General features: G+C 37.4%; 1 protein-coding gene across 1 annotated transcript in view; it reads left to right on the top strand.

Moving 5' to 3' along the window:
- The window catches only part of CPS1 (carbamoyl-phosphate synthase 1), a 141,065-nt gene that overhangs the window by 80,216 nt on the left and 41,473 nt on the right, over positions 1 to 19,376 (top strand). The window contains exons 22-25 of the mRNA XM_040228582.1: positions 11,274 to 11,415; positions 12,760 to 12,825; positions 13,290 to 13,353; positions 15,308 to 15,489. Of these exons, the coding sequence (XP_040084516.1) occupies positions 11,274 to 11,415; positions 12,760 to 12,825; positions 13,290 to 13,353; positions 15,308 to 15,489 (454 nt within the window). The remainder of the gene's footprint in view (positions 1 to 11,273; positions 11,416 to 12,759; positions 12,826 to 13,289; positions 13,354 to 15,307; positions 15,490 to 19,376) is intronic.

Below are 19,376 nucleotides of genomic sequence, written 5' to 3'. Positions count from 1 at the left end.
TAATACAAAGATTTGTATTTCTCTTGTGACAAAGTACATTTCTGTTATGATACAGTTGTAAAAGAATTACTATTCTATTTTTGTAGAAGGTGAAACTGAGTCACACAGAGGTGTGTTTCCTGCTTTATGTCACACCAGTCAGAGGGAAGCAATAAATCTAGCCCAGGGCTTGTGCCTTCAGTTCTAGTCACTAACCCTTTTCAAAAGCTTCTTTGTAGAGATATGACTTTTAAATCAGACAGCTGGAGATCAGTTCCTCCTTAGCTGTCAAGTTGCGAGCTGCATGTTTCCCTGCCTGAATTGTTGACCTCACTTAGAGCAGAAGCCTTGTAAGAGATGTGCCCTTCTCTAGAACTCTTGTGAGGGAAACATGGGGGCCTGGCAGGGAGAAAGCCTTGGTGAGTCACCTTAAAAGATGTAAACAGAATTTTCAAGGGTATGGAGAGCTAGCATAAGAATTTTCTTTTGAAATTTTGCTGTATTTATAAGACAGACATCTGTGTGTGTGTGTGTATGCACACATACATACAAATATGTATATTTTTTCTTTAAATAAAATGTAAATGCCTTATCTCCTGTGTTAATGAAGGTGTGAGTTTAAAGCTCCTGAAGTATACAATGGAAATTAAACTTAGTCAAAATAGTCTGCCTGAGCAATAATTACAGATGCTAGATAATCACTCACTGGCTCCCAGGATTTTTCACCTGTTCATTCATTCCTGAAATGCCTTAGGACCACCGCATGTACACGCTGGGAGCTGAATGGGTGATGCCTCTCTTGAGGAGTGAGGCAGTGGCCTTGACTTCTGACCGGAGTAAATGCCTGAGTGAACATTATCTCCAGGAGATCGTTTATGCTTTGCAGGGGATATGAAGTATAGTGGGCCTTGCCCCCTCAAGATCTGGATACAGGAATGCTACAGAAAGAGGGAGGAGACGTAGACAGCCCAAGGTGCTAAGGCCACGTTTAGGGGACTGGCCAATCTTGTTCTGCTAAACTCCTGTTGCTTCTCTACCTCCTCTTCCTCTTTCTCCTCTCTTAAACCTGCTCCTTCCCCTTTTCCTTGTCTTCTGGCCTTGGCATTTGAACCACTTATTAACTAATTGGCACTGTGCTAAACACTTGACACATTTATCACTTCATCTGATTAATGAGATTTTTATCTTAGTGTAGTTAGTTGGAGCCTAACTCTAGATTCAGCCAGTAATATTGGCTTATCTCAGGCCGAGTAGGCAATTAGGCACTATTTGCCTATGTAAATTTAGTGATGGTAATGTAAAGGCCATCACACAGTTATGTTGATATTACACACAGTGCCTCATACTGCACCTATATCTACCTTTGGCTGATGGTTGGGTTTAATTGATCATCCTTTGCTCTACCTAGCTTGAAGTGGGGGCTACTGAGTTAGTTCCTGAGTCTACAGTCATAAGTATAAAATAGATGAGAATTTTTGCTATCTGGATATTATATGTTTTCTTCTGAAAAACTCTCCGTGATAAAGATTTTTGACTTCCATGTGGGTAGTAATCCTCAAATTAACATAGATCTAGTGCGACATGGTGTGGCAAGACTTGAATCTGAGAGTTTTTCCACATCCTCCTGAAAATGGCTTTAGATTCTCCCCCTTCCTAGAAAAGGTTTACATTATCTTATTCAAGAATTGGGGAATATCGGTCAAAAGTTATTTCTACATATGTTACACATTGCAAGAAAAAAAAAAATCTAAGCAGTTTAGTTCAGTCACTCAGTCAAGTCCGACTCTTTGTGACCCCATGAATCGCAGCCCGCCAGGCCTCCCTGTCCATCACCAACTCCTGGAGTTCACCCAGACTCGCGTCCATCGAGTCACTGATGCCATCCAGCCATCTCATCCTCTGTCGTCCCCTTCTCCTCCTGCCCCCAATCCCTCCCAGCATCACAGTCTTTTCCAATGAGTCAACTCTTCTCATGAGGTGGCCAAAGTACTGGAGTTTCAGCTTTAGCATCATTCCTTCCAAAGAAATCCCAGGGTTGATCTCCTTCAGAATGGACTGGTTAGATCTCCTTGCAGTGCAAGGGACTCTCAAGAGTCTTCTCCAACACCACGGTTCAAAAGCATCAATTCTTCGGTGCTCAGCTTTCTTCACAGTCCAACTCTCACATCCATAACATGACGACTGAAAAAAACATAGCCTTGACTAGACGGACCTTTGTTGGCAAAGTAATGTCTCTGCTTTTGAATATGCTATCTAGGTTGGTCATAACTTTTCTTCCAAGGAGTAAGCGTCTTTTAATTTCATGGCTGCAGTCACCATCTGCAGTGATTTTGGATCCCTCAAAAATAATGTCTGACACTGTTTCCACTGTTTCCCCATCTATTTCCCATGAAGTGATGGGACCGGATGCCATGATCTTCGTTTTCGGAATGTTGAGGTTTAAGCCAACTTTTTCACTCTCCACTTTCACTTTCATCAAGAGGCTTTTTAGTTCCTCTTCACTTTCTGCCATAAGGGTGGTGTCATCTGCATATCTGAGGCTATTGATATTTCTCCTGGCAATCTTGATTCCAGCTTGTGCTTCTTCCAGCCCAACATTTCTCATGATGTACTCTGCATAGCAGTTAAATAAGCAGGGTGACAATATACAGCCTTGACTTACTCTTTTTCCTATTTGGAACCAGTCTGTTGTTCCATTATCAGTAAATAAGCTTCATGTAATTCTGGGCTTCCCTGGTGGCTCAGATGGTAAAGAAACTTGGGAGGAGACCTGGGTTCAATCTTGGGTCAGGAAGATCCCCTGAAGGAGGAAATGGCAACCCACTTCAGTATTCTTGCCTGAGAAATCCCACGGTCAAAGGCGCTTGGTAGGCTACAGTTCATGGAGTCACAAAGAGTCAGACACGACTGCGTGACTAACACACAAGATTCTAGGTAACAGTTTCTAGAAGTCAAAGGAAGTCACATATTGAGAATTATAATATGTTTGTTGCTTGGACAACATATGTGATATTTGGAAAACTCCTCTGTGAGAACATGACTGTTTTTTTTTAAGATTTTTTTTTTTTGGTATGGATCATTTTTAAAGTCTTTGTTGAATTTGATACACTATTGCTTCTGTTGTTTATGTTCTGGTTTTTTGATTGCAAGGCATATGAGTGGTATCTTAACTCCCCATCTAGGGATCAAACCCTCATCCCCTGCACTGGAAGTTGAAGTCTTAACCACTGGACCTCCAGGGAAGTCTCATGCTTTAAACAAAGATGATGGATACATTTTAAAATATAGGGCTTCCAAATAAACTTGTTTGTGAAATAACAAATTTTAAAATATCAAAGAATGCTTAATCAGTGTCAGTTTTCTACTGGAGCCTTATACAATGTTTCTTTTTATCTGTTGGATTTCAATTCTGGATGTATAACAAACCTATGTTCATAGAAAAATCTAGGATTTTGCTTACTGAATACTCTTAATTTTTTTTAAAAAGAATACACTGAATTCATTTAAAATTATGAATAAATTTGCTAAGCAGAAATAACAGAAGCACTATCCTGTAGTATAAACTTCACCTTTTAGCTCAGTCTGATCAGGTAAAAGCTATTTTCTTAATAAAAATATGCTCTTTTGAGTGTAGCAGCGCACTTTTTTATATACTATTAAACATGGTGGCTCTGTGGTAAAGAATCTGCTTGCAATGCAGGAGATGCAGGTTTGATCCCTGGGTTGGGAAGATCCCCTGGAGGAGGAAATGGCAACCCACTCCAGTATTCGTGCCTGGCAAATCCCATGGACAGAGGAGCCTGGCGGGCTACAGTCCACGGAGTCGCAAAAGAGTCAGACACTTCTGAGGGACTGAGCATACACATTCATAGGATACAATTATGATATTATAATTGACAGTATATAAATATACCAGATTAAAAGTTATATAACAATATTTCTGGATTATTGGGATTGCTAAAGATTGGTTAAAAATGAACATAGGATTCAGGAGTTTAAAAATATCCTACTTAAAAATACCTATAATATAAATTTCTCACAGTATTTTCTTTTGTGTTGTAATTTGTTGTTTGTAATACCCTTTAAAGTGAAGTATAATTTTAAGTGTGTCATCAGCACTTGCAATTTTATAGCATTATTGTGATAGTGCTAAGTGAACTCAGATCCTAATACATACTTTTCATACTCACATAGTTTCATATGAACATGGGATCTAATTGTTTGTCCTGGACACAAGAGATAAAAGATTAAGGTTTTCTTTAAATCCTCCGAGGACCTCATTGCTGTAAAGAAATGAAGCATGGTGCTCTCAAAAATTAAGAGAAAATGGTGCTACTTACCCAATTTCCTGGGTTTTTATAATTTTCTTTCCTAAATGCTACTGCTGCTTTTGAAAAATGTCTATCTCATTTCTCTCAAGGAAAGAGGTAACAACCTGTCTCCTTGAAAGAAAAGATGAGAAGACAAATAACTTCTCCACTTGATTGCATTATTGAGATTGTGGCATGGGCTTGAACCCGTGAAATGCCAAAACTAATCAATGAAGCCCTGCGGAACTCAGAAGAGAGGCTGGTGAGGGGTCTTGGAACAGAGAACATACATCTTACTCAGTTCTCTTCCCTTTTGAGATTTGCTGTCATTACTTTACATCAGGCCTTCTCCGTAGCTTTTCTTAGCTCCTGCCTTTGGGGGGACTTTTTAAGAGAAGATAATAATACAATTGCAAGCCCATCCCATAATTGTAGGCCAGGTGGAGCATTCATTTTCACATTAGGGCCTTGTGCAATCTGGAGGGAAATTTGTTTAGTATTACTTATGAGTTGGTGGATCAGATAAAAGCCAGTCAAGTGGAAGAGAGGACTGTGTGAAGTGCGTGGGCTCCCCTGGTAATTGCAATGCTGCAGGCGTTCCTCTGGTCGGGTAACAGATTTCCCCAGCTCCTCTGTGCCAGGTGAAATTTCCTCATTAAGGAGAATTTATTCCATTTCCTTTTATCATTTATTATTGAAGACTAAGTGTGAGTGGAGGAAACCTCAGAGATGACAGGCTAGAATTTTAAACAACAAGATCTACACTGGAAGTAGAAGAGAAAGAGGAGAGAGGCTTGCTTTGTTTATAAAAGGAGAGAAGGTGGGAGAGAACACTTCTCCCTGTAGAAGCTGAGCCATCCTGTCTTACGGTTGAAAGATGATGGCAGAGTGTATAAAAGTATGCTCATCTTATTTTTAAGACTTTTTTCCCCCTCTAAAATTTCAGACTATCATTTTGTGCTGCTCAGGAGAGAAAAACTGAAGGTTATGAAAAGGCCAACCTCAGAGCTGTTTGGTGTTTCTTTGTTTTATTGTTTAGATTCTATTAAGCGATATTGAAAGTGTAACCTTTAAAGAGTTTGCCCTTGAACTCTGAAAGCAAGGAAAGCTGTTAGGAGAAAGAAAAGCTGTATATGTATTTTAGAGGATACAGTTCTGAAATATGGATTTAATGTGTTCATATTCATAAGAGTTAAGATAAACATAGACTTACTAGTACACACAAATACATATCAAATAATGGAAGAGTAATTTATTTATTGTACAGATTTAAAAACTGTGTGCTTTACTGCAACATGCTCCATTCTGCTGAGCACATTTCTCACTTGCTATAATGCTTTTTCAATTTACAACATAATATGAATGGAACATTTCCTATTGAGGATTCAAAAAACAGTTTTGAATTACAAATCCAAATTTTGTCTTTATTTTAGTAATTATTCTGTTTTTAAGTTTTTTCTAAATTAAGATTTCCCTTTGAAAAAGATAGAAATATGATAGCCCTGTCCCTAAAATAATTTTTACCTAGCTTGATTTTAAAAAACAAGTCTCATTCTGATGCAAGTTCTTTATAGCAGACAAAATGGAGGGCAGCCCAATATAGGCTGATAAAGATGAGGAACATATATCTAAGTCTCCACATTGTTAAATGAGCTTTATGTTCACTTAAGATTATTCATCTTGTATCTGATTCTGCAGAGGTTTAACCTTATCTAAATCACTGGCCCAAAGCTAATGAATCGTGTCTTCAAACTGTCTCTTCTTTTATTTTATTATAATGGAACTCAAAATAAAACTTTGTATCAGAACAAGTAGGGAATGAAGTGAATTTTCTACTGTGTGTAATGACATGCCAGCCAGTCTTATGGATGCAGTGGATACAGTGGAGAAAGTAAATGAGGGAAATTTGGAGAGCAGCCACCTATGTAATCTTGTGGGTTAGGGACACCTCACAGAATAAGGACTCTGGTCAGTATGGGAAGAAGTCTAACTTGTCTGTATCTTTGTAACTGCCATGTTGGGTCAGAATCCTCATCTCTTTTTTCAGTGAGGAGGATTGCAATATACTTTGCACTATTTCATGAACATGTCTAAAGAGTCAAAATTATTAACCAGTGAGGCCATATTTTCATTCATGGCCTATAGAAGATATATCACTTTGAACTCCATCGGACTGTATCCATCCCAGATTTTCATTCAAGTTGAAATAGATGAACATGAATATATTCATATGCCATTCCAAATTAGTACACCCTAATTTTTAAGATATGTAAAAATATCATGCTATTGATCTAGTTATTTGAATACTGAGTGAAAGTTAAAGCAGTTTTTGGCTCACCAAGAAAATATTCTGAAAATCAGCTTGTGAGCTTAAAACATGCACTTTGCAGGTCTAGCTTGAAGCATCTGTTTTAGAACTCTCACCAGGTATGATTTGAGGGGGCACCTATGGAGAACTAGTTTTCACCCCTATTCTGAAACTCTGTCATTCATTATTCATTATTTTATGTTACTGTTGCTTTTCTCAGCATCCCCTTTAAATAATGAAAACTCTCTGTGGTGGGGATGCTATGGGAGCAGTAATGATTGAGTTAGTTTTAGCTATTTTTTGCCACAAAGCTGAACACAAAATTAATTCAGTTTACTTTTGTATGCAGAGGGCCAATTTTATCAATCAACCTTTCTTTTCTTTTTTAAAATTTGTTTGTTGATAAGAGTTCAATTTTATTTGGTGAGTGCAGGAGGAATACTGTGTATTCGCTGGAGATGTCTTTACATGCTCTATTGGACTTTTTGGTGGGAAAGAATAAGAGGAATTATGCGTATTTCAGTAATAGAAATGCATAGCTGAATGTGGACAAAACAAATGCAAATTTCTGCATCCTTAATAGAAATTTGAGGAATCTGAATGGTTTCTTTTTTTTTTTGTTTAATACCATTATTTATAATTTTTATTTAAATTATTATCACAGTCTTTGAAGAATTGACTGATCCTCTGTATTATAAGAAAAATAAATCATTTGAAGCAAAAAAATAAAAAGACTCACCAATAGGGCTAAAGATAAATATGTTACTTCTGGTTATTTTTTGACTTGAAGAACTTGCATTTCTGCTAGTCCATAGTAATAATTATAGGTGTGATGGTTCTTTTCAAGGCATGTTTCTTAGTGTGTCTGTATCATTGTTGTTCAAGGTTAGAATATAGTCATTTTAGTTAAAGTGACTGTTGATATGGTAACATAATATAGGTTTTGCCTCAGGTAGTTTTTTGCAATAATGAAGAAATGTCTAATTGAAGATTTATTTATTTTTTGCTTGTTTTTCCTTTTACTGCTATCCCACAATGATGGGAAAGTGTTCTGGCAGCTATCTAGAAAAATCTATGGGTAAGAATCTACTCAGTGATACATATACAGTGTTTCTCCACCCAACTCAAGCTTCATACCAGTGTTTATAATAAGATTGCAGATCACAGAGAAAATGTGTAGTCTTTCCTCATACAGGTAAACATGATTTGAAACTGTTCAGTAAAGTCATGATTTAAAAAGAACATCATCCAAAGTTTTAATTTAGGAAAATAGTTTATTTGTCAAGCATTTCCATTTTGATCCTGAATGCACATTTGCACATAAACAAATGAGCAATTGGTGTAGGAACATAGTCTTGGCAAGGAGAGTGGAAATATACATTTCTAAAACAAGTAGAAACAACAACAAAAAATCTTTTCTCTGCTTTTGTCTGGAACTTTTTTTTGTTGTAAAACTAAAAGCAAATGCCTTCAATTTGAGCATTTCAAGGGCCCTCAGAAGCTCATCAGTCACCTTCACCTGTTGGGTAAAACTTTTCCAGACTTCCCCAGTGGAAAACTGAAAGTCAAAATCACTCAGTCGTGTCCGACTCTTTGCGACCTCATGGATTATGCAGTCTATGGAATTCTCCAGACCAGAATACTGGAGTGGGTAGACTTTCCCTTCTTCAGGGGATCTTCCCAACCCAGGGATTGAACTCAGGTCTCTCACATTGCAGGCAGATTTTTTACCAGCTGAGCCACAAAGGAACCCAAGAATACTGGAGTGGGTAGCCTATCCCTTCTCCAGTGGATCTTCCTGGTCCAGGAATCAAACCAGGGTCTCCAGCATTGCAGGTGGATTCTTTACCAACTGGAGCTATCAGGGAAGCCCTTCCCAGTGGAAGTTGGAAGCATTTCCTCTGAACCACATCATCCTTTTGTGTGCATTTATCTCATAGTCCCTCTCACTGTGCTATCAGAGAAATAGCGATTCATTTGCCTCGTAATATACTCTCAGCTCCATAAATGTAGAGATTTGTTATTTTAATCTCTCCATCATTAAAATACGTAGGACAGAGCTCTGATACACAGAGCACTTGTTCACCAGGTGTTAAAAAACTGATGAAGGAATGACAGTTAGTGTTGCTTAACCTTCACCATCCACAATTCCCTACTAACTCGGATTTCCAACAACAAATCCTCTGTAAGTTCCTATATGCCCTGCCATGCCCCATTGCTTCCTCACATTATTGCAGACACAGTGCCCTTGCCTTGTCAACCCTTTTTTTCTGTATAAACTTGAATTTACTTGATGGCTTTGTATTCATCCCTCCACTGCCATAGTATTTCTCAAGTACAACCACTCACATGGTTATCTCTCGTCTCTGATTTCACATTGCATTACATAGCTTATTTCTCCATAAAATGTTCGAAATCACTCTCTATTACTACATCGTCTCAAATACTATTTTGTATCTTCTTGAGCATCATTGTCTGGTAGAATTTTCTGTGATGATAAAATATCCTGTAATCTACAAGTGGATTACAGGATAAAATATCCTGTAATCTACAAGTGGATTACAGGATAAAATATCCTGTAATCTACTCTGTCCAACATAGTAGCCACTTGCCTGTATGGATACTGAGCACTTGAAATGTGAGTCGTGAAAGTGTGGCTCTGAATAATTTAAAAAATTTAAGCCAATTAACGTCTGAATTTAAGTAGTTGTGTGTGGCTAGTGGCTGCCGTCTGAGATGGCATAGTTCTAGTTAGCACAGTGCTTGGCACATAGTAAATGACTAATAATATTTAATAGGCAGATTGTGTTTAGAAATTTGACAGGAGAATGTGTTGTTCTGGGGAGAATGGTTATCAAATACTTGAGAAGTTTAAGAAATCAAAATGAAATAGGAAAAAAGAAATTAAATTCACTAGGAGAAATAATAGATTTGAGAGACAGAAGAGAAAATAGCTCCCATTGAGAAAGCGAATTGACTAGGAACTGCTGAAGCTTCAGAAATCCAAACTAATGCTGATACACAAAAGCTAGAGAAATAGTTATTTAATGTACCAGCTTGATTCTTTCTTCTGTGAACTCAGAATATGAATTAATTAAATTAAGAAAACTGAAGGATAGAATGAACAAAATGCAGTAGATTTAATTCAACCATACTCTATTAGCAGAATTTTGATGAAAATGTTTTATTTATTATTACATCTTCTGGCAAAAACTTTTATATTTTAATTTCATTGTATTGACTATCAAACTGTTATAATTGAATTTTATTGTATCGACTACTGCTTGAAACAGCTTGGCCGCAGCTATTTGGTTAGAGACACTTTTTGTAGTATTTAATTCTTCTGTACCTTAATCCTTTGAAAATTATTTTGTGTACATTTTGAATTCTAGTTACAAGTGTATTTTAATAGCTTCTCTTTCCTGTAAAGTAAAACAGCTCTAGAATGACCATTTCCTTCTTTCATGTAATAAATATTTATTGAATGCTGTCTGTGAGCCAGACAGTGAGCTAGGCTTTGGGAATAATCTGGTAAATGAGACACATATCTTCTTTGCCCTCCTGGAACTTGAATCTAGCAGGAAAAACGTCTGGATACTGAAGAAAAACTAAGAAACATTAAAAAATATCAGGAGATAATGACATGCGAAAGAATATTGTTCCAACTATGCCCCTGGCTCCAACAAGAGTCAGTTAAAGGTCCAGAAAGATCCATGTGGGTTAGGGCAGACTACGAAGGCTTTGAGGATGAGCCTTGGCTTTAGCTGACCTCGGGGGCATGGCTGGGATTTGGAGAGAGGACAGGTAGGTGATGGGAATGTTAAAGGCGTTACAGGTGACATAACGTGAATGGTGTCTACACTGTGGAAATCATGGGAAAGTGAGGAGACAAATCTGGTTTGAGTGGAAAAAATATCAAAATCACAGAACTATCTTCTCAACACAGAGAGATATGTGACACTAGTAAATAGAGATAGTTTATGAAGAGGACACCCAGCCCAATGCCACGTTGGGATGCCTAGGTGGAGAAATTCTCAAAGCCCATAAAGACCTGGAGCACAGGTCAGACACTGGGAGAGGGGCTGTGAATTTGGGGATTATCAACTGGTTATGGAGGACAACTGGTCATTATGAGCCAATGGCAGAAGTGGCTAAATTTAGGAAGGGAGAGAAAGCAGCCAGATGTAAGCAGGCAACGGAGGAAAGAGCCATAGAGAATAAACAGTAAATTGTTGTTGTAATAAAGTAGGGTGGGAAGCAACTTATTGCCAGAGACATACATTTTTAAAGAATGAAACATCAAAAGGGTCACATGCTGACAGACTGCGAGGATGAAAATTAAGAAAGTGCTTCTGGGTTTAGAAGGTCCTGACTGTTTTTGAAAGAACAACTTCATTAGGACAGTAGATTCAGAAGCCACTTTTCAGGAAATAAGAAGAGAAGAGGATATATAGGGTGTGGGAGTGGGAAACCACATGTTTGAGAAAGCTGGCACTGCTAATAGTAGACTTCATAGAGCCTAGACCACTTAGTGGGTTATTTGTGTATTTTTAAAAGTCAGCAGACCTACTTGGAAAGTTGGAAAATAAGGAGACTGGTGATTTCAAAATTGACTAGTTCACTACTTCTTACTGTGTCTGGTCTAAACTTGAATTCTCTTTTTCATTAAATCCTAGTGAGTCCATTACAGAAGAAACCCTGAAAAAGGCAAAGGAGATTGGGTTCTCAGACAAGCAGATTTCAAAATGCCTCGGGCTGACTGAGGCCCAGACAAGAGAGCTGAGGTTAAAGAAAAACATTCATCCTTGGGTTAAACAGGTAAAGGAATTAAGGAATCTTTCTTTCTTCTTAGGATTTCACAGGTAAAATATGGGCACCAATCACAGAGCCATTTTTAACAGAAAGAGGTGGAATTTGAAAGTGAATTTACTTGTTCATCTGATGCACATGATGTCACTTATTTTATTCAGCACAGGAGTGATTTATGATTTAAAGGGGAAAGGATGTAGGGGTATTGGGATGTAGAAGGAAGAGTGAGAACATGATTTTCTTGGCCTGAATGAAAAAAAAATTAAAATGACCTCTCCTCTACTTTTTGACCCATGTGCAAATATATCAGTAGTAAGAGAAATCCTTAGTGTAATAGAAAGGCTTGAAATGCCCTAGTGTAGTGGCTGACTCTCTTGAAAAGAATAGTTATCTCTTTTGGCACTGACTTTTTACAGGGTAATACTTTATTTTAAGTGCCCTATCATTATGATCCATTTAGTATTCATTGTGATAGGGCTGGGCATAATGAGCTCATCTAGTATTCATGACAATCACACTAGAACTTTCATAGGTGTACCGTTGTGATTCTTTTTGGCCTTTAGGAGAAGAGATGCTTTGGCTTAAAGTACCACCAGCTGGTTTTTGTCCTTTAAAATCATTGGCTTTTCCCTGTGTGCTCAAGGGGCACACATATAACCTTAGGTCTGGGACTTGATGCCAAATATTTCCTACTCAGCAATTATTATCTTTCTTCCTTCTCACTTGCCTTACATTAGCTTGCCCTGTTGGCCCCAAAATCTTGCTCACTAGGCTGAGCTCCTGGCCCTTGAGAGCCGAATTGATTTACTTTCCCCAAATATGTTCAATGAGATCTAGTCCCCTTCTCTACTTGTCTATGCTTTGTGGTATTTAAGTCATCCCATTGTGCAGTGCCATAGGTAACTTCCATCCTATGCATTAATCTGCAGACCAAAGACATCCATATATATAGATCATTTTGTTCTGATTTAGGTTTGATTTGTAATTGCTTAAGACAGATGGTTGGGTAAGTTTTCCTGGCAACCGGTTGACTATAATGAGCATTTTCTTGTGTTCCTGAGAGCTAATACATAGTAATCTGATACTCTGTAATGTGTATTGTCATTCATTGCCCAAGAGATAGCTAAATCATATTGCTTTTTTCCTCTGTTCTCACTTCTATAATTAGAAAGCAACTGGATGATACATACATTTTTCTTGTCTTTCTATTTGATCGAAATGGGCATTAAAGGAATATGAATGCAGAACCAAAAAAAATCCACAATCTTCTTGAAAAAAAATTGTATTAAAGGGGAATAAAAATCCACATGTATGTATGGATTTATTTTATGTATGTATTTATTTCTCTTTCAGATTGATACACTGGCTGCAGAATACCCATCAGTAACAAACTACCTCTATGTTACCTACAATGGTCAGGTAGGAACTGCCAAAGTTCTATAATACAGAAAGCTCTACACTTAGTAGATGGTCTATTTAGTAGTATATTTAGTAAATAAAAATGACATCATTTGAATTGAATGTAATGATGTACTTTTGTACTCAGTCTTTTAAGAATTGCCTTAAGATGATGAAATAAAACAAGTGGAGAGATAAACATAATGGTTACATGATTGATACAACATTATAAGTTAATAAAAAAGACTGGTGACATAAACATAAAATTATACTGTATTCTCATGGCTAATTGAAAATGCTGAATAATTTTTTACAAATAAGTAGGGTTTATATAACATTTTATACGTATGGATTCCCAAAGACTAATAGAAGATGCATATCAACAGAAGAAAGAATGAGAAAGACACACTCAAAGGCATGATACAGTTTAATTAGAGGGAAGAATAACATAATAATTGCCACATCTTCCTTTTTCTCCCCCTTAGGAGCATGATATCGATTTTGATGATCATGGAATGATGGTGCTGGGCTGTGGTCCATATCATATTGGTAAAGTGATAATTTATATTTACATAGAACTTTTCAGTTTATATAGTACTTTTCACATATGTTAATTCCATTATTCTAAGAACTATGTAAAGTAAAAACTATCAAAATAAAAATTTTACAAATTAGGAAACAGAGGTTCAGAGCTATGTATCCCAATGTATACAGCTATTCAATGAAAGAAGTGAAGTGAAGTGAAGTCGCTCAGTCGTGTCCGACTCTTTGCGACCCCATGGGCTGTAGACTACCGGGCTCCTCTGTCCATGGGATTTTCCAGGCAATAGTCCCGGAGTGGATTGCCATTTCCTTCTCCAGGGGATCTTCCCACCCCAGGGATCGAACCCGGGTCTCCTGCATTGTAGACAGATGCTTTACCGTCTGAGCCACCAGCAAACGAAAGAAGTAGGACTCAAATGTAGGTCTCAACCACAAATTCCATCTCCTTCCCTTTTATCTTGTTATCCCTTTTTCATTTTCATTCTCATGAGCTAAACTTAGCCTCTTACTGGGGTTGGGGAGTGAATTATACTTTAACTTTCTCTCTTTCTGTATAATTTTTCACAAAGATCTGTATTTGCTCAATAACTTTATACATAAAAGAGTAATCATTTTTGTAGATCCAATGCCTGACTTAACATATGATGTGGGTTGACATCAGATGCAAAGAGCTCATCTCATTGGGACCCAGGAAGAGTATCACATAGTTTAATTAAAACATTCTCACCAGAATTTGTTGTATTTCTCCCATTAAAACATTCTCACCAGAATTTGTTGTATTTCTCCCAGTCACTTAAAATTAGATATTTAATAATGAATCAAGATCTATTACAGTTACAAAGTATATATTTAAATAGATGTTTCTTAGCAAGTATATCTAACATCTAGCCTTTGCAAGATGTTCTAATATGGAAATGATGAAACATATGATTTAAATGTATTTTAAACATAGAGTTTATTACAGTTTTTACAATTAAGTGTTTCAGGATATGGTAGTTTGCCAATTTTTGGCCAAACCTTAAAGTAGGCTGAAAACGTTTATACCTTTGCCACTTTATCTTATGCTTAAATAGCCTGGACACCTTCACCAAGACCTACCCTTCTCTTCCTTTTCAAATTTCACTTAATTTATGCAACCATTCTACATTGCTTTAGGGTCTAAGAAAGATTAGCTGAGCTAATAATCAAGTGTGTACTTAATTGATAGTGAGATTTAACATGCTACTATATTTGGACAACTTATTATGCTGACAAGCATTTTTAGGAGACAAAGTCCTAATGCAAAGGATTAGTACAAATCCCTGAACTTCAGTTCTATGGCATCTCAGTAGAGGTGATATTTTGAGGCATTTAGGCCATTATTATACATCAAATCACTTCCTAGAAGGTCACTCACTCTGCATGGGGTGGCCTTGCCAAGCTTAAAAGGATATGCTTGGAAAGGCCAGGACTTTCCAATCAATCAAGACATGTCAGAGCTGCAAGGCACCTCAGGGATCACTGGGTTTGGCTCTCAGACAGCAGGGTAAGTGGAAGGACTTACACAAGAACTCAAGTGTTCTGATCACAAACTTTATTATGTGTGCTGAGGTCAATATGTTCACTTTGAGTTTCTTTTCAGTAAATGAGGTTTGTAAAAATTATTATTATAGTTCTCCTCCATTAACTTTGAGGTTCTGAATGTTCCAAATACTGAGATTACCTCTTGCAGAATTTAATATACAAAGCAAGCTAGCCCATCGTTGTGGTTTAATGAGTCCCTGTTTTTCCTACTAATAGTATAGTAGGAACTAGTATGCATAATATCAATAGATCTGACATTTATATTTTGGAAAAACATTGAATTGAAAGGGCATTAGCTTCCTTAGCCTGGACTGACTGGCAATACATTTCTGCTTCTCTTTGTGTTATAACTTCAGGCTTCTCTTCCCCTCTCTCCCCAATTTCATTGTCTCTGTAGGTAGCAGTGTAGAATTTGATTGGTGTGCTGTCTCCAGTATCCGCACATTGCGTCAGCTTGGCAAGAAGACAGTGGTGGTGAATTGTAACCCTGAGACCGTGAGCACAGACTTTGATGAGTGTGACAAACTGTACTTTGAAGAGTTGTCTTTGGAGAGAATCCTAGACATCTACCATCAGGAGGTAAAAAAGAAAAAAAAAAAGAAAGGAAAAAAAAAAGAATAAAAATATATACAATGCATACTTTATATATGTGTATCCATGTATGTAGATTTATATTGCAATTTACCTTCAGAGAAAGAGCTTCTGGTGTCTTCCATTATCTAATTTTGAGATGAAACTCTGAAAAATAATCACCCTAGCCTTAGATTCTTGAGGCCTTGGCACAGAGTAATTCTTTTTCATATAAAATACACCTTTTCTTTCTCAGCATTCCATCTGTACTGAAAATTCTTCTTGATAACATGTGCCAGACACATATTAATTAGCATAAGACAGCCCCAATAGATATTTTGTAAAGCCATTTAATTGATCATGTAGACCCATGATAAGAAGCCTCTCTTTAGTTCACATTCTGTTGTTTAATGATGACCACTTCTCAGAGGAGACAAGTTAGTCATTCACGAAAGACTGGTTAATTCTTTGTGCTACAAATGAAGCTGTTAGTCTTCAGTGTAAAAATCAGTGAGTTCATTCTAAATGATTTTGGTAGCATTATAGCCTTCTTTTAAGTAGCTCTTCTATTTCTATTCCAATATTATAGAGTGTATCTTCACTGTGGATTTATATGCTCCTAGGTTAACAAGTTATTTTACAATTAAAAAAATGCCTACTTGAAAATTTTAGTCATGCCTTTTGATGCTATTATAATTAATTAATTATAATTAATTTCCGAATGCAGAGAATCATCCCTATGTACAAAATATGGTCACTTAAGGAAAAAACAATTAACCTGGAGCCACAAGACTTAAATTTTTGACTTGAAAATTTGTTGATTTGTGCCAGTTATTTAAATTCTCTGTGCTTCATCTTTGTTGTTGTTGTTAATGAATCATATGAGTGTTAAAACATGGTACACGTAGGTACTGTGATGGTAACATAGATTTGTGGTTGAGATCGCATTGTTGAATATAAAGTATAGTGCTAGAACAATGTGATGATTTTATTATTGTGAAAAGAAATAGACAAATTTAGGATTAATATATAATCATAGTTTTCTATTTAGGCCTGGCCTACTAATCTTTTAATATAATGAAACGAAACCATTAGGTACAGCTTTCCAGGTGGCTAAGTGGTGAAGAATTTGGCTGCCAATGCAGGAGATGAGGGTTTGAGCCCTGGGTCAGGAAGATCTCCTAGAGGAGGAAATAACAACCTACTCCAGTATTCATGTCTGAAAAGTCCCATGGACAGAGGAACCTGGCAGGCTACAGTCCATGGGGTCGCAAAGAGTTGGACACAACTGAGCACAGCACACAAACCATTAGGTAGAATATACACAATCTTCAGTTCTTTCACTGACCAGATTTTTCTCATAATTTCTTTATTCATTTTAGATAAACTGGTGGGGATCAAAGCAAGTACATATTCTACAAATATTTCTTGAGTATCTTTTAAAAATCAGGTTCAGCAAGATCAGTTCAGTTCAGTTCAGTCGCTTAGTCATGTCCAACTCTTTGCGACCCCCATGGAGTGCAGCACACCAGGCCTCCCTGTGCATCATCAACTCCCAGAGTTTACTCAAACTTATGTCCATTGAGTCAGTGATGCCATTCAACCATTTCATCCTCTGTCGTCGCCTTCTGCTCCCACCCTCAACTTTCCCAGTATCAGGGTCTTTTCCAATGAGTTAGCTCCTTCGCATCAGGTGGCCAAAATATTGGAGTTTCAGTTTTAGCATCTGTCCTTCCAATGAACATTCAGGACTAATTTCCTTTAGGATGGACTGGTTGGATCTCCTTGCAGTCCAAGGGACTTTCAAGACTCTTCTCCAACACCACAGTTCAAAAGCATCAATTCTTCAGTGCTCAGCTTTCTTTATAGTCCATCTCTCACATCCATTCATGACTACTGGAAAAGCCATAGCTTTGACTAGACAGATCTTTGTTGGAAAAGTAATGTCTCTGCTTTTTAATATGCTGTCTAGGTTAGTCATCTTTTCTTCCAAGGAGCAAACGTCTTTTAATTTCATGGCTGCAGTCACCATCTGCAATGATTTTGGAGCCCAAAAGAATAAAGTCTATCACTGTTTCCCCATCTATTTGCCATGAAATGATGGGACCAGATGCCATGATCTTAGTTTTCTGAATGTTGAGTTTTAAGCCAACTTTTTCACTCTCCTTTTTCACTTTCATCAGGAGGCTCTTTAGTTCTTCTTCGCTTTCTGCCACAAGGGAAAAATATTCAGGGAGGATAGAGAGCTGTAAAACCAGGCCCTTACCTTTGAGACATTGAAATAAAACTGGGATTAATGACATAATATCTGAAAAGTTACATAATTATTAAAAAATATTAAGAAGCATTGCAAGCGATAGTGGCAGGCATTTAACATGTAGTTAATGATTTCTGTATGAAGTGGTTTAAGGAAAGATGAAAAGCTTCTATAGTTGCCTTCATACATATGAATGCTAATGAAGTCCTTTTATAACTGAATTCAGTATGATAGAAATAAATAAACTGGCCCTTATTTGAAGCTAAAATTGTTTTTTTTTATTGCCACTACATATACTGAGGTAATTTTAAATGTTGTGTTGAAGAGCATAAGAGCAGTATACCATTGATACATTCTTTATGCTACCCTACAAGAAATGTGATTTTAATATATCACATGCACACATCAGGCACATATGTATGTATATTTGTGTATACGTTTCCTTGTATAAGCTTGTTATGTATCTCCTCACAGCAGGCTTTACAGGCATTGTCTCTCATAATGGGTGTGCATCAACCTTCAGGAGGCTGCCCTTGTTTGACCTTGGATGCCCCTAGTGATCAGGAAGGCACTGAAGCATTCAGTAGTAAATTTGAAGAAAATTGGAAGCATGTCTAATCTTATTTAAAAGCACGCATTTGAGTCACTTAGAAGGGCAATAGGCTTTCCCAAGGATACATAGCTACATGGGATGATAGAAAATATGATAGGTCCCTTGGTCCAGGTCACTTGGTCGAGTTCAGGACCAAGCTTGTTTCCATGGCATCAAAGGAGCACCTCGAAAGAAAACCTTGAGGGGAAGTCAGAAAAGTGATGTTCCCTGTGAAAAAGCAGGCTGCTTTGGAGGGACGTCTGGATCAGAAGTTGAGTGAGAGAGGATGCTAGAAATGCTGAAGTCTCCTTCCCACTTCTTCTTCTTCTTTTTTTTTTTAAATATAAAAATTTATAGTGATATATCCCTTTAGCTGCAGGCATTTTGTTTTTTATACTTGTAAAGGGCAACCCTTTAAACTGAAGTCATTAATTCCTTATGATTGTATTCATGGATTCTGCTCCCTGAGAAGAGCTTTACATTTTTATTTTTTATGTTTTGGTGTGTGAGTGTGGAGAGGAGCCAAGACGTTGAGAAGTGTGTGTCTGCCATCTATAAAGCTTCCCAGGTGGTGCTAGTGGTAAAGAACCTGCCTGCAAATGCAGAAGACTAAGAGACACGAGTTCAATCCCTGGGTCAGAAGATCCCCTGGAGAAGGGCAGGCCAACCCAGTCAAGTATTCTTGCCTAGAGAATCCCCACGGATAGAGGATCCTGGGGGACTACAAAGCCTAGGACACTACTGAAGTGACTTAGCACACCATCTACATGGCTTTGATGGATGATATTTTTTGCCTGGTTCAGTTTTGTTTAGGACACTCCTTAAAAAGGAAAAAGATATTCTCAAATTATATTGAGGTATATGAGTTGAAAATGATTACTTTGTTTATAGAAGTGCTAACACTGGTCTTCTCTTTTAGTAGTGTGCTCAGTCACACAGTCTTGTCTAACTCTTTGAAATCCCATGGACTGTAGCCTGCCAGGCTCCTCCATCCATGAAATTTTTTAGGCAAGAATAGTGGAGTGGGTTGCAATTTCCTACTCCAAG

This window comes from Oryx dammah, unplaced genomic scaffold (genome assembly GCF_014754425.2).
Source record: "Oryx dammah isolate SB20612 unplaced genomic scaffold, SCBI_Odam_1.1 HiC_scaffold_27, whole genome shotgun sequence".
Lineage (NCBI taxonomy): Eukaryota > Metazoa > Chordata > Mammalia > Artiodactyla > Bovidae > Oryx > Oryx dammah.
Note: the sequence above shows the minus strand (reverse complement) of the source record. Positions and strands in the feature narration are given on the sequence as shown.